Consider the following 15,450-nt stretch of genomic DNA (forward strand, 5'->3'; position numbering starts at 1 on the left):
TACCTCAAGAGAAAGACATTGAGAACCACAGACAGAGGTAGAAGAACAATGTGATTTTTTTTTTTGTTGTTCATTGCTCTAAATGTTTTAGTCACAGCTGGTTGCACAATATCTCAGTGGTTAACAACTATAATTGAGTAGGTCCTTGGTTGCTCCCTGCTCCTATCATGGCTGGTATTGCTGTTAATTGTTGCCAGGCCAAGGTAACTAAAGAATAGTGAGAGTGAATCATAACAGTTATAAAACAAACATTATTGAAAGAGCTGAAAGCACCAAAACGCTCCTTTTAGTACTGAGTGGAAGAGCAGAGTTAGATGATATTTCTGAGTATGTTACTGAGAGCAAATGATGTTTAAGAATGTTAACGTGATTGGTGCAGCTTTTAACAAATCATTTTATTTGAGAAACACATGGGCCGGTAAGCCTTATCTAGACCAACAGGTACACAGTACAACATCAATCTACATTGTCATAAAAGTACAAATATACTCAGACAAATTATTTTTTGTGTGTGTGCTAGATACAGCGTTTGATTATCTTCAGCCACAGATTTAACAGTAAAAGTAATCATTCATATTGGACAACTGAATGAACTGGATTCAGACCCAAGTAAAATAAAAATGAAATTGACTCTTACTTTTAAAGCTATATTGCGTAACTTCTGTTTCCCCCATGAGGAATTCTGAGGAATTGTCAACAACGCTGTCAGCGCATCAACATGAGGTTAGCCTTCGGTGGTTTTTTTCTTAGCAGTAGAATCACCAGTGTGTAGATGCTGCCATACTGAGAAATACAGAGAGTTTTGTGGAGCTGATAGGCTTAATCGAATTTGTGTCAACTCATTTGGCTATTGCTTGAATGTGATCAAGGTTCATTTATATGAGAAAGTTATGCACTATAGCTTTAACAGTAAAAGTAGTATTCAAGTTGAACCACTGAATGAACTCTTGAGATCCAGACCCAAGTCAAATAAAACTCTTTTACTTTTTAATACAAATCAAACCCAACCTATCACTAGTAGATTCCCAGTTTGTCCCAGAAGTCACAGAAATGGTTCCTGGTTCCCACTTGTGCATGGGAGCGCACTGTCAGGTTCATTTGCAGCCAGCCGCTGGTGTCCGAATAGCGCGGCCAGACGGGCACGCGCTGCTCCCGGCAGAACGTGGTCTGCTGTGCCCTGGACGAGGGGTCTCCGGTGTGGGCGAACGCTCCCCAGAAACACAGCATCCGATTGGACAGCAGCTTCTCCGGCGGCGACAGGGTGAAGTTGGCCACGGAGGCGGAGTCAAAGAGGAAGGGCAGCTCTGCGCCGTGGCAGGCGTGCTGGTAACAGAAGGACAGACCGGACCACACGCGAGGGTCTGACGCAACGTGGTCAAACACGTACATCCACACCGCACTGCCAGCCGCTGTGCCCGCACGCGCAGACCTACGGGACGGGCACAGGAAGATGTAGTCTGTGACGATCTGGAAGAGAGAGAGGAAAGAAGAAAGTGATACGCGGATAAGACAACAAATGTATTGTTTTAATCTGTGGGTAATATCGCAGTATTTAGTGGCATCTAGTGGTGAGATTCTAGATTGCAGAATTCACAGAAGCTACCGTGGCCTTCAAGGACATGAAGCTAGTTACCTAAGATGGCATCATCATCCACAAATGCCTCAAGTCTTCCATAACACCTCAGCAGGTGTCTCAATTTATATCTAAGGAATCTGGAATATATGGAACTTTAACTTTTTTTAATCAAATTAATTATTTTTTTTGCTTTTTCATGTTAATTTAATTATATGAGATATACCTGTATACATAAAAACGCGTAAGGCCGTCAAGTTTGTCCGTTCTGTGCAACTTTAGAAACATGGCGGTGCAACATGGCGGCGCCCCCCGCTCCTATGTAGATATGAAAAGCTCATTCTTTCAATTATACACCCATTAAGACATACAGGTGGGTATGATATTCCCTTTCTACCAAGTATGTTCTGAAAAAATGCAAAAACATTCCACCCAGTGGTACCTTTAACTGAATGTTTTTCAGCTCTGCGTGGCCCTGCTGGTATCCGTGTTGGTCAGACAACAGCAGAGTGACACCCTCGTGGGTTTGCTTTTTGTGTGAAATGTCTCAACCAATAGATATTGGTTGCGTTCTGAATCGCATACTCTTTCTTTTTTCTATTCTACATACTACATCCGACGATAAAAAGAATCTAGTTAGGATGCAGTAGGCATACTATTGGGACATACTTTACTCTCTTATTTCATCATAACATTGCGCCTTGATCTTGCCTCTTGCTTTTATATCCGTCGCATCCCCGTTTGTTTTCATATGGAGGCTTCGTCAATGTGACGTCACTTCACGTGCGCACTGGATGGGTCAGAATCGCCCAAATAGGAAAATAGGATGCAGTTTTCAACACTAACAATCTTGGCCGCATGGAGTAGGACATCCGGGTACTTCTAACCATCCTAAATCTGTCCACTAGAATCGGAACATCCTAAATCTTTTTTCTACATACTATATAGTAGTAAGTATGCGATTCGGAACGCAACCATAGTGGTGGCAATGGATGGTGTAGCTCTCCATGTTGGCCAAATGAAAGAATCCTTCTCATTTTGTTCAATCCCTTCTCTTCCACTATGTGACCATCAGTTATCATACAGTGAAAACATTTCACAGCATCTACCGTCAGACAGGAGGTTCATTTAGGCTGTGTTGTGAATGTTTTTATTTATTTATTTACCTGTGCCCTTCATCGCCAGATGTGACTCAAGGCAAAGCGACAGTAATCATGGCTCCACGTAGGAAGTTTCGCTGTAACTCTTACACATATATATTTTTTTATTCCCTGAAAACACACTTTTTTTCCTCTTTCTTGTGTGAATAACAGCTCCCACTCACAACCACACTGACCCTCTTTTTGTGTCTGTGTCCGTTCACTGTGATCTTCTTTTGTTCTGCCTCAATATGAGTTTTTCATAAATGCACATTTGTTATTGTCTATTATTCCTTCTTTCTTAATGACCTCTGTTCCCATTTTAATTGGCTTAGAAATCATAACAACCGCAGCGTTAGTTTATTGGACCACGGAAACCTGAAAAATAAACCAGAACAATATGAAGAATTTGTTGGGCATTGTTGAAGGTTAAGGCTTTCCAGTGTATCTCCCAATGCCTGCTGTGTGTCTGAAGAAAATTAATGAAGCTAATTAGCCTTACATCTACAAAGAGAACAGCCGAGGCAGAGCGGTGGAAGTTATTGTTCCCTCCCGGCTAAAAGGAAGTATAAAGGGGGGAAAAAAGGTAGACGGTCTTTTTCTAACTGTTACCTGGAAACCAGTTTGTATTTTTCAGCAGCACACAACCTGCATGCGCCCACACAGCCTCACATCTGACACCTGCATACAGACTGGCTGGTTGTGGGAAACTGATGTGATGGACACACACACACACACACACACACACACACACACACACACACACACACACACACACACACTGGTCTGTTTCAAATAGGCGCACACAAATGTTTTCACTGCTAACAGGCACAAGTTCACGCACATTCAAGTGGCTCAAAGCACAGGTAGAAATATGGTTACATTAATCTGAATGATATATTTGAGTCTAGACAGTTGTTCATATGTTCTTACTTGTCTTATTTATGTGACATATTGTTCTTAGATACATGCCTCAAATATATTTTTAAGACCTGTAAATATTATTTTTGGATTTGATTGACCCATCATTTGTAAGATATAGATATATAGACATTTGCATATTTATTCAAAAATTTCTGAAAAAAATGTATGTAAAAAATAACTGTTAAGATGTCAGTAATCAACTGGCAAAGTTTAATCTATAAGTTATAGATATAGCTATAACATCTATAAGTTAAAGATTTTACCCTATTCACCTTCAGGGTCTTGCCTAAACTGCCTACATTTCTGCTGAATAAATGATGTGGCACATGTACTGCAAAAAGTTAGATTTCTGGGAAACACATTTGACCCATATCTCCATGAGCAAATGATGTATGATGAATAGCCATACTGCTTATACACGGTCATAATGTCGTAACATTGCGATAAATGTGATTTTATATTTTGCAGTTCTCAATTTCAACTTTTGGCCATCATAGTATTAGGGCTGTGCTCTTAACGTGTTTTTGGACACATTTATTTCCCAACATAAATGTCCAACAGCCATTTAGCTTGTGTACAGCGTGCCTCACATCCCAACTGCTGGAGAGCAACCTACAAACTACAAAAAAGGATGTGTCTAGTCTGGTTCAAAATACAAGCTACCTTTCCCTGTTGTGAGGCAGAAACACATTTCAGGTCTTATTTGGAATTGATATTTTCTGATCAGCATGTGATGTCAGTGGCAGTTTTTTGGGGGGACTTTTGGCAGTTTTTCTTTAAAACCTGCAAAAGTTCATTTTATCTCGTTAAACAAAAAAGCAGCTTATCAATTTGTCGTTCAGGGTAAGTTGGACCATTTTAGTTTAGTTGTTTTTGGACGTGTTAAGAAGTACTAGGTTTGTGGAATGCAGAAACAATACTCACACCACATACCTATCAGTGCTAGAAATGGCAACACAACACTATGTTCTCTCTCTCTCTCTCTCTCTCTCTCTCTCTCTCTCTCTCTCTCTCTCTCTCTCTCTCTCTCTCTCTCTCTCTCTCTCTCTCTCTCTCTCTCTCTCTCTCTCTCTCTCTCTCTCTCTCTCTCTCTCTATAACAGCCTTGCTCTTTGATGGACTGTGTGACATTTGTTCTGACCCCCTCCCAGCCCTCTGGAGAAGTGGCCTTTATGAAGAGACACAGTGTGTGTGTGTGTGTGTGTGTGTGTGTGTGTGTGTGTGTGTGTGTGTGTGTGTGTGTGTGTGTGTGTGTGTGTGTGTGTGTGTGTGTGTGTGTGTGTGTGTGTCTCCACTGTCTCCCTCCATCACTGTGAACTGTGTCTGAATACTAACTACATCCAGGAGTTCTACCTCCTGACCCCCTGAGGCAGACACCTTCACTGTGCATCACAGAGCCTGAGGGAGAACTGCTGGAAACTGCCTTCTCCTCCTGTGTCATTATGAGCCATCCCACCTGTGTTTACAGCTAAGACACAAACATATGGTGATAAAGCAAAACCAATAAATACAATAGACATATGTTTTTATGTATTTGTGTGCAACAAAGTTAACTGGTGATGAGTTGTGATTCATTTATGTTCATGAATTCATTTCCAGTTAATGTAGCAGTAGGAACATACGTTAGCTGTTGCTGGGGCTACCCTGGTCATGTAAGGTTGAGTTATTAATGATTTATTTATGGATTACGTTTTCGTCATCAAAGTACAACTACACACGTAATAAAGATACACAGGCAACTAACTATTTCACCATTTACGTGGCAATAGAGGTCAACTCAATTTTTGTTTACTATCACGGCCTCGACGGCGCATGCACAGCACTGTCGTCATCCGGTTACGTCCGCCCCAGAGCCCAGTACATAGGGCTCTGGCCCGCCCATATCAGATAGAACGATTTGATTGGTAGCTCTGAATTTTCCGACATAGTTAATGAGCTTCAATCGATCGGGTCCAGACCAACAGGCTGAGCAAATTTAAATTGCCAGCGGCAGGTCTGGATTTCCAGGCTACCATAAGACATGAATAAGCTGTGAATGTCATAAAAAAAAATCACTAACCCCAATTGTTTGTTTGGTCTTTGTTTCAATTCTAAGAATGTAACCTTCATGTGCATTGGGTCCTGGGGGTCTTTAATGACGCAGGATCATATTACTCTTTAGTTTATTGATTTCATACAATCGACTCCTTGGTATTCCTTGAAACTTATTTGTTTTTAACAATGTTCTGGTGTCAACATTGTCAAAAACACATTGTTAAAAATACAATCTAATGATTTTTCTCTAAAATGGTTATGGGCTGGCTAGAGACCTGAAGTATGACCTGAATGTTATATTTTTGGATGCAGGTCCTGTTGTCTGACTGTTACTATGACTACATGCAGACATAAGGATAGCAAGGTTTCTTGATATTAGCTTCCTGTCACAGCATGACGGTGCCGTGTGTGTGTCAGCTTTTCCCTTAGATATGGGAAGGTTTTGATGACAGCAGCTGTGAAAATGTAGACGTACCTGAGGCTATCAGGAGGGGGGTTAGCTCTAGGATACTTTATGCATCACATCATTTAAAGCAGTATCATGGGGCGTGAGAATGACAACGCGAGCTCAGATAACATGAGCTCTGAATCAACAGCCGTGTTATAGCGGTCTTAAGAGTAGTTAGAATGAACTACCTGGGGCCTGCTTTCATCTTTTGAAGCCAGAAGATCTCACAAGTGACACACCTTCCTCGAGGTGGTATGTGGTGAATTTATCAGAGCTTTTTTTGCTGAAAACAAACTGCCTGTTGATGCTGAAAATGAGGTTGATCAGCGTGCCACCAAACCCAAAAGGGAAAGTCGATAGCACCGTAAAACCAACCCAAGTGGCTAAAAAACGCCCTGTAGACCTGTAGTCTTTGGCATTACTACTACTCGTTCTTTTTTCTATTCTTCACACTACAGCTGATCATAAAAAGAATCTAGTTAGCATGCACTATGCTACAATTGGGGCATACTTTTAAGTCGCATTCCTTGTTGTTTTCATACAGAGGCTCCGTAAATGTGACGTCACTTACGATGCGCACTGCATTGTGGGTCAGAATCGCCCGAATAGCATGCTTGATTTCAGCACTTCAAGTCTCGGCCGGTTGTAGTAGATATTTGCTTATTTTCAAGCATACTAAATTATCTGACCACAAGAATCGGGACATCCTAAATCTTGTTTCTTCCATACTAAATATCAGAAAGTATGGGGATTGGAACACAGGGTTGGCTTGCATTGGAAGTCGAGACTTTGAGTGAAGCTGGAGTTGGAGCTCCCTCTGCGGGCAAAATGATAGGACCTATTGATTGTAGAGCTAAGCAGCAACACTGAAGTGTGCAAAGTCAGCTGAGTGATGGTAATGATGTCCATACGGTCTCTCATAACCATTCTGATCTCAAAGCAATGTGACAGTGTCTTATTTTTAACCAAAGGAATCACCACAGCAAAGTAGAACATGTGTTTTCAGATCCCACATCAGGCTGGTTTAGACAGAGAGAGCACACAGACAGCTGGGTCCTCGTTACACAGCTGGGTGGGACACGGACCCATGCATGACTGCCACTGAATAACGGTGTAGTGTGTAGAAGGTATTGGTGTTTTTCAGAACAGAAGTATGTTTTAATTAGTGTATAATCGCTTGAAAAAATATGTTTAAAAACAAATTGCTTTAGAAAGAGCCTTTTATATCTACATACGAGCAGGGCACACTGCCATGTTGCACCGTCATGTGTCTACAGTAGCACAGGAACGGACAAACTTAAATGCGTTTTTTATATTGATATTGTGGAAAGACTTGAGGCAGTGGTGGATGACGCCACCTATAGTAACACGCTTCTTGTCCTTGAAAGGCCACCGTAGCTTACGGCAAAGAGACATCTTAAAGGGAGGAATGTTAGCTCAAACGTCTGATCAAAAGCAGCTTGTTGCAAAGGAAATACTGGCTCTTATGCAGGGTTTGGATCCTTTGGTCTCCTGAAAACACTGGCTCAAGATATTAGCAATGCAAATTTTTACAACCAAGCTGTGTGACATTTGTGCTGCTAACCTGACATCATGGTCGCAACAGAGATTTTTTTTTTTTGCATTAGCAGCCATTAGCAGTCCAGACAGAATTGTCCAGTTCAATTCAGATGTCTCTGGCCACATCCTCCATCCAAACCCAGAAACAGCCATTCTAGGCTGGACAAGAACTAGAGACTTTAAGTCATTGGAAAGCTCTGTCGGTCCAATAGCGGATGTCGAGCGCAAAAAAATAAAAATCTTAATGTTTGGAAGAGATAGCTCCCTGTTTTGACATCTGGCTTATAGAGTTCTCCAGTACTTTATATATGGAATAAATTCGATATGAGATTTGAGGCAAAGCAAATGTGTTTTAAACAAATATGGCAGCCTTTCCTTGACTGTCACAGTACTGAGGGGACCTACTTGACAACTTTTTATTTTCAGTTTGACAGTTGAAATAGAAAGCTGTACGGTAGAGTACGCCATGTGTGTTGTTTATCTTTTATTTTTGTATTACTTTTTTCAGTGTTTGTTATGTGTGTGCATAAAAATTTATGAATGAAGTATTCAAAAAAAGAATTGTCCAGTTAATATTGATAAGATAATTAACTCGACAAATGTGTGTGATACATATATACTCATTACTGTCTATATACACTGATTTGAGCGCGCCTCACCTGAGCTAGCATACCCCTGCGGTCTGCGTCCCTGTACAGGGGCAGGTACTTGTGCAGGACCCTCAGAGCGTGCTGTTTAAAGATGGCGGTGACGTACACCGTGCTCTCCACCGCAGAGACAGGCTTGTTGAAGACACCGTACACAAAGATCACCCCTTCCTCTGAGGTCGTACCTGGGTGGACACAACACAGAGCCTCATTACTCATTTCTTCTGCACAACTTTTCTGTTTTTTTGTATAGAAATTCATCTTCATTTTGTTTGGGGGATGTAGCTTCTTTTTGCAGCACTTGTAGCACTTTTTGTTGATCTGTCAAAAGCCTTTGATACTTTAGATCACCATTTGCTTTTACAGAGGCTGCATGATATTGGTTTTGATTATTCTACATGTAGCTGGTTTAGGGACTATCTCTCTGATAGACAGCAGTCAGTAAAACTGGGAAGCTACCAAACTGAGTTTTTAACAGTTACAAATGGTGTTCCGCAGGGCTCAATTTTAGGTCCAGTCCTATTCACAATTTACATCAATAACATTGTTTCATCGCTACAAAACTGTCAAGCCCATTTGTATGCTGACGACACTGTACTGTATTGCATTTCTGATTCGGTCCATAAATCTGTTCAGAATCTTCAGAGCTCTTTTAACACCCTCCAGGACTGTCTAGTGGACCTCAGGCTTGTTCTTAATACAGACAAAACAAAATATATGTGTTTCTCCAGAGCAAGAACTATACATTTTAATGATCTTAATATTCATACAAATAATGGATCTCAAATTGAAAGAGTTACTGAATATAAATATCTCGGCATCTGGATAGATGAAAAAGTATCTTTTAAATTTCACATAAAAAATCTTGTCTGTCGTCTGCGACAAAAGATTGGATATTTTTATAGGAACAAAGCCACCTTCCCGTTGTTCAGTAGGAAAAGGATTATTGAGGCAGTTTTTATGTCTGTCCTTGATTACGGTGATGTGGTTTATAGGCATGCATCTCAATCATGTCTTAAACTCCTAGACTCTGTTTTTCACTCTGCTTTAAGGTTCATCACAGGAGATGCTTATGACACTCACCATTGTCTTTTATATGAAAAGGTTGGGTGGTCCTCTCTTAAAGAGAGACGTGATGCACATTGGCATATTTTTATATAAAGCCCTGACCGGAAAGCTGCCACTCTATTTGACAACAATGCTGCAAATTTCAGATGGGCTTTATCAAACCCGCTCAACTGAAATGCTCATGTTATATGTTCCATACGCCCGGTCTGACCTTGGTAAAACTGCTTTTAGCCACAGTGCCCCTGACTCCTGGAACAGCCTACAACATCAAATTAAAATAAATACACTCATAACTGTTAACCAATTTAAAGTTATTATTTTGAATCAGCCCCACTCCACTTGTAACTGTTTTAATTAGGCTATTGTTCTGTTTTATTCAATTGATCTGAATGTTTTAATTGTTGTTGTCTCTTTGTAAGCTTGTTGTGTATTCTCATTGTATATTGTGTATCTGTCTCGACGTCATTGTAAAAGAGGGTAACCCTCAATTGATCTTTCGAGAATAAATAAAGGAAAATGAGCTCAGTGGGTAGGGTGGTTGACCCGCAACTGCTGGGTCATTGGTTCAATCTCCTGTCTCCCCGCCACATGTCCAAGCGTCCCTGGGCAAGACACTGAACCCTAAATTGCTCCCGATAGTTAGCTTGCATCCTGCGTGGTAGCTGCGGCTATCGGCGTATGAATGTGTGCTCCAGTTGTAAGTTGCTTTGGATAAAAGCGTCTGCTAAATGACATGTAATGTTTATTTATTTTCATGACTGTGGGACATTTTTACACCAACAAGTGATTAGGATTCAGCTTTCGCCTTGATTCATTAGACCGCTTAGTTTCCGAGAGTTTCTATTTTAAACCTTTTTTACACTGAATATTGGCCTTGAGGTTTTTTTTTATAATTTCAGGAATTTAATTAGAACCAAAGGGAGGAAAGCAAGCAGCTATGAGATTGGCCAGGCTGCCAAGAGGTTGCTCTGACACAGTACGGCTGTTAAATGATAATGCTAATTCGTCTAAAATCATTTGAAGATACTCAATCATTTAACATCTAATGAGTGTTATATTGTTTTTATGTTCAAAAGTTTTTATTTCTCTCTGAAGTATTCAGTGGAGGAATTTCATAATCTTTGCAAGTTTTTAGTGGGGTTCGGCCTTGGGCCAAGCACTGCAAGTGTGTGTGTGTGTGTGGGGGGGGGGGGTGGGGAGGGGGGGAGAGGGTCAGTGTGTGTGTCTTACCCAGCAGCACTGGCTTCTCTTTCTGCCAGTGGCCCTTCTGGAAGGCAATGACAGCTTGCTCTTTGATTAACTCCCCGTCGATGTACGGACCCCACGTCTCAAACACCTCCAGGAACCTGAACGGGTTTACGATCTTGGAACCTGTGGTCAACAAACTCACCGGTTAGAGTGACATTTATCAGAGCATGGAGCTCCATCGTTTAGATTAAAGTTCCAACAGAAGAAAAACAGATGGAGTTAGACCTGCAAAACACTGTTATGATAAACCTGCTTCGGATTATATTATCTATGGTCTTTTCAGGAGTCAGCGCAGGCACTTGCACAGATAAGACGCAAGGGTAGCTTGAGCCCCTCCAGCCCAAACCCAGTTGGGACGCTCATATGACTAACTAAGGTAGCGAAATTGTATCATCCCTAACGGTCTCTCTCAAAGATTCCACTGATCTAATGTGACTGAATTAGTCTGAACACTGACTGCATTACTGAAGTGAAAACATGTGGAATAATGTGTTTCAGTAGACTATAAACAGGTCCCATGTTATGAACCAAGTCTTTGATTATGGACGCATTGGATAGTGTGTGTAGGTTGGTACAAGCACCCTTTATTCTTACTTTTTTTTTGCTTGAGCCCCTCCGCCCAAAAATGCCTGTGCACGGCCCTGCATCAGAGCTTAAACTAGGGTTCACATAGGCAGAATGAACAGCAGCTGAGGACGTACGTAATAACCGAGTCAGTGATATTGATCAATAACCCTGTCAACCGTGCAGACGTATTACAGCCATATTGCGCTGAGTGAGGCAGTACAATCCCCCTTAATTGCCCCCTCAGAGACCCACTATTTCTCACTTTCTCATGACTTTGTGTCCCAATATGCCTGGGCTTCAGGATGAGAATGATGTTTTTCATCATCTTTTGCTGATGACACACTCTATACTGCCCAGCTTATGTAACCGTGTGGGCATAGCGCTGACTGTGAGTGTTTGTGCCGCCCTACTTGTTTTCATCTGGGCGGAGAGGACGGCCTGTGGAGTGAGAGACAGCAAGCAGACGATGTCGCTCGCCGTGCAGTTGGTCTGCTTGGCGAAGTTTTTCCCCAGTTTCAGCGCGTCGTGTCTGCGAATAAAAAGCCAGAAGAGACAAAAACTAAATTCCAGGGGCGCCCTTAGCTCAATTGGTAGGGCATCCCCCCCATGGGCCTCGGCCAGCAGCGGACCCGGGTTCGATTCCAGGCCGCGGTCGTTCTCTGCATGTCACTCCCCTCTCTGCCCCATTTCAACTCTGTCTCTACACTATCAATAAAGCATAAAAATGCCAAAAAAATATCTTAAAAAAAAAAAAAAAAATCCTGTTCTACTTGAAGTTGTGTGTACTGTAAGCATGCTGGTGGAGACATTCCCACACAGGGTTTGAATGCATCAGGAGTTAAATCGCACGCACGCACACACACACACACACACACACACACACACACACACACACACACACACACACACACACACATTTTTGAATGGCTATACTTAATTGGCATGTTGCATTCCCTAGCCCCATACCCTAACCCTAACCATCAGAACAAAATGCCTAAACCCAACCCTTAGACTAACCCTATCCTAAATTGAATACTAACCTGAAGTTCTGAACCTTAAAACCCTCAAACAGCCCTTTAAAGGCCTGTCCCGAAGTGAGAACCAGCTAAAATGTCCTCACTTACCAAAATGTCCTCACTCTTATTGTCTAGAACTCTAATTGGTTCTCACACAAATTGTTGTACACCCACGCACACACACACACACACACACACACACACACACACACACACACACACACACACACACAACAACAACAACAAAATTCCCCCTTATTTACATCTGTTTAAAAAAGGACGATGCATACTTTTGACAGCTCATTGAGCCCATTGTATTGTTCAAGCGTAAGCCAGCTGGAAATCAGTCACACATCAGCCACCGATGTGCCGTGAACAGATGGTTCCTCACCTGCTCTTCAGAGGGATGGAGAAGGGCAGACTCTGGAGGACGGCCTGTTTGAACAGAGGCTTGCTGCTCTGGATCATCAGATGGAGACTCACTGACTGAGCACCTGCACTCTCTCCAAATATGGTCACCTGAAAAAAAAAGGTACCATGCATAAGCTTGGCATTAAAAGCCACAATCGGCAACTTTTAATGTTAGAAAATAAAATTAAAACTATTCAAACTTTACTACCTACAAATCCTTAAAATCGAAAAGCAGTGTGAGACCAGTCAACTTGACCAGTACGTTGTCTTCATAAGCGTGTGTGTGTTCATAAACATGTGTGGAATCGTGTTAAGTTTCATTACTTCCAATGGTCCTTTTTGTGTTTAAATTTCCCCCATTTCTCTGTTTTATCTTCACCGATATCATGAAAATTGTCAGTTTATCCTTTTCACATTTTAACATTCAAACTAGAAGACACTAATAATAGAGCAGACCCTTTGAGGTTAGAAAATGAACTAAGTGAACTGAATTTCTATGCCTGTCCTGTGTGTGTGTGTGTGTGTGTGTGTGTGTGTGTGTGTGTGTGTGTGTGTGTGTGTGTGTGTGTGTGTGTGTGTGTGTGTGTGTGTGTGTGTGTGTGTGTGTGTTCTTGCTTGCTTGCCTTGCTGGGATCACCTCCAAACACCGCGATGTTCCTCTGGACCCATAGAAGAGCCGCCTGCTGGTCCAGGATCCCATAATTCCCTGCGGCCGAGGTGTGGGGGTCTTTGCCTGACACGAGGAACCCAAAGGCACCTTTAAATCACGCACCAATTCACATGATCAGCAAAGAGTGTAATTGGCTCCGGCAAGACATTCATTTCCACCGAGTTCCTTTCAAATTACCATTCACTTATCTCGGCTCCTGATCTCGGGCTTACAGAAGAGCAGGGTAATTACCAACTGGCTCGGCCATTTAAAATAATGTCAGGCTCACATTATCCAGTCCCACACACACACTATACAATAAACCAAACCAATTATTTTAACTAAGTGATTAACGTCTTCCACAAGATGTCTGCTAGTTCCTTTGACCAATCAACTCCAGTGCTGAAGTTCTTGCTCATACAATAGGCTTACAGGCCATAAATAGTCACAGTGATGGCAGATACATAGAGGGTTTTTTTTTTTATCAACGCTGGGCTATTGCACTTAGAAGTAAAGTAACACTAAGCGCTCTTACCCAATCGATACTCCAGGCTTACAACAACAGTGTGTGTGAAGTTACTGATGAAGCGTCCATCGTACAGTGGCTTGGAGGCCGAGCCAGCGATGAAGTCCCCTCCATGGATCCACACCATGACGGGCAGTGGGTTCCTCAGAGGGGAGCTGAAGTTCACACCCACAGGGACAAAGATGTTGAGGTAGAGACAGTCCTCACTCACCTTTCGGGGACGTCAAAAGGAAATTGGCGTTCAGATTTTGTTCATTGAAAAATCCATCTTTCTGTCATAAAGCAATGTCACAGCTTCCACTCCAGACTACAGCCATGCACTCTGTTTAAACAGTTTAGAATTGTTTATGATCGGGCCATCTAAAGCCTTTTAGATTCGCTAATCAAATTCAAAAACACCTTTCGGCCAACACACAAATCAACAATCAAATATTCAGTATTTCCTCCACAATAGACCTTTAAACCTCAGGTACAAATTATTAAGATTTCAGAGACTTTCTTGGTGTATTTGGGAGAACTATGACTCATGGCCTCAGTATTTCTAATATCCTGGCATGTCCCTGCAGGGAGAGATGGCATACTGTGTATGTGTTATGAGCTGTATAATGTGGAAGCAAACCCGGAGGAGAATAAATCCTTGTTGGGGTCTTCAACTTGCATTAAAATGAATGAGTACCATCTAGGGAGTCCAGGTTTTCTACATCCATGACTTAGCTCACACACTCAAAAAATAGTGATGGCTCATTATCTCCTTCTACTATCAACAAGTTAGAGTATCTAATTTATATAGAAAATAAACTTGAATCTGTTTAATAGGGAACAAGGGCCCTTCTTCTTGATGATCAAGCTGCTGAAACTTATTTTACTGCCAAAATACCAAAAATGCTCCAAACATTAACACACCCTCAAGTAAAATATCCCCAAAACATTGTTATCGCATTGTTCCTTACGATCCGGGGACACTCCTCGGCGATGGGTCCAGCGCAGGCTTGCATGCATGCCGCCCTGGGAAAGGAGGCGTCGTAAACCCCCGACCAAGGACTCACAGGTCTGGGGGCCTTCCAGCGGTATGCCCCAACAGGGGGGTCAGCATACCTTATCCCATAGAATATGTGGGCCTTATCCACCGTCACCCCCTTGATCGGGCCATCTTTGGTGAACACTATCGGTGCGGGAGCCACGTTTGTCTCCCCATTGACGGGCTTGTCCTCGGTTTGCTGTGTGATTGAGAGGACATCGGGACGTCCCATGTCCTTGACGGAGTTTATCTCAAAGTCTCTGTTGACGATCAAGGGCTCGTCTCTCACCACTAGCCCGGAGTAGATACTTCTCAGAAAGCTGACAAGGTCCATGTCATCATCATTTTTCGTCACCTCCCCACAGACGGGAACTAAACCTAGGGTGCACAGCAGCAGCAAACAGATCCAGCTCGCCATATTGAGTGAAAAGACTTGTATGCGTCCTCAGACCCTGCTGCTCAGATCATGATTTGACTTGAATAATGGTCCCGGCAGAAGGTAGAAAAAGTTGCAGCCCCCCACAAGCCTTCACTCTGGAACTGTCCAGAGACTGCCAATACTTGTGACTTCAATTTGGCTGCTCGCTTGTCAAGATTTATCAGACAAAAGCGTCTCTGTCTGA

At 42.3% G+C, this 15,450-nt stretch overlaps 1 protein-coding gene across 1 annotated transcript; it reads right to left on the minus strand.

Moving 5' to 3' along the window:
* Positions 1 to 1,014: 1,014 nt before the first annotated feature.
* Positions 1,015 to 15,245, minus strand: LOC307268519 (cAMP-regulated D2 protein; the record flags this gene model as incomplete). Its single annotated transcript, XM_080051182.1, has 8 exons — positions 1,015 to 1,467; positions 8,337 to 8,509; positions 10,623 to 10,763; positions 11,618 to 11,736; positions 12,615 to 12,742; positions 13,258 to 13,391; positions 13,819 to 14,020; positions 14,760 to 15,245. 8 exons carry the CDS (start codon positions 15,243 to 15,245, stop codon positions 1,015 to 1,017), a joined length of 1,836 nt encoding a protein of 611 aa, XP_079907308.1.
* Positions 15,246 to 15,450: the final 205 nt, after the last annotated feature.

The sequence above is a fragment of the Ammodytes marinus genome (genome assembly GCF_949987685.1).
Source record: "Ammodytes marinus genome assembly, chromosome: 22".
Lineage (NCBI taxonomy): Eukaryota > Metazoa > Chordata > Actinopteri > Uranoscopiformes > Ammodytidae > Ammodytes > Ammodytes marinus.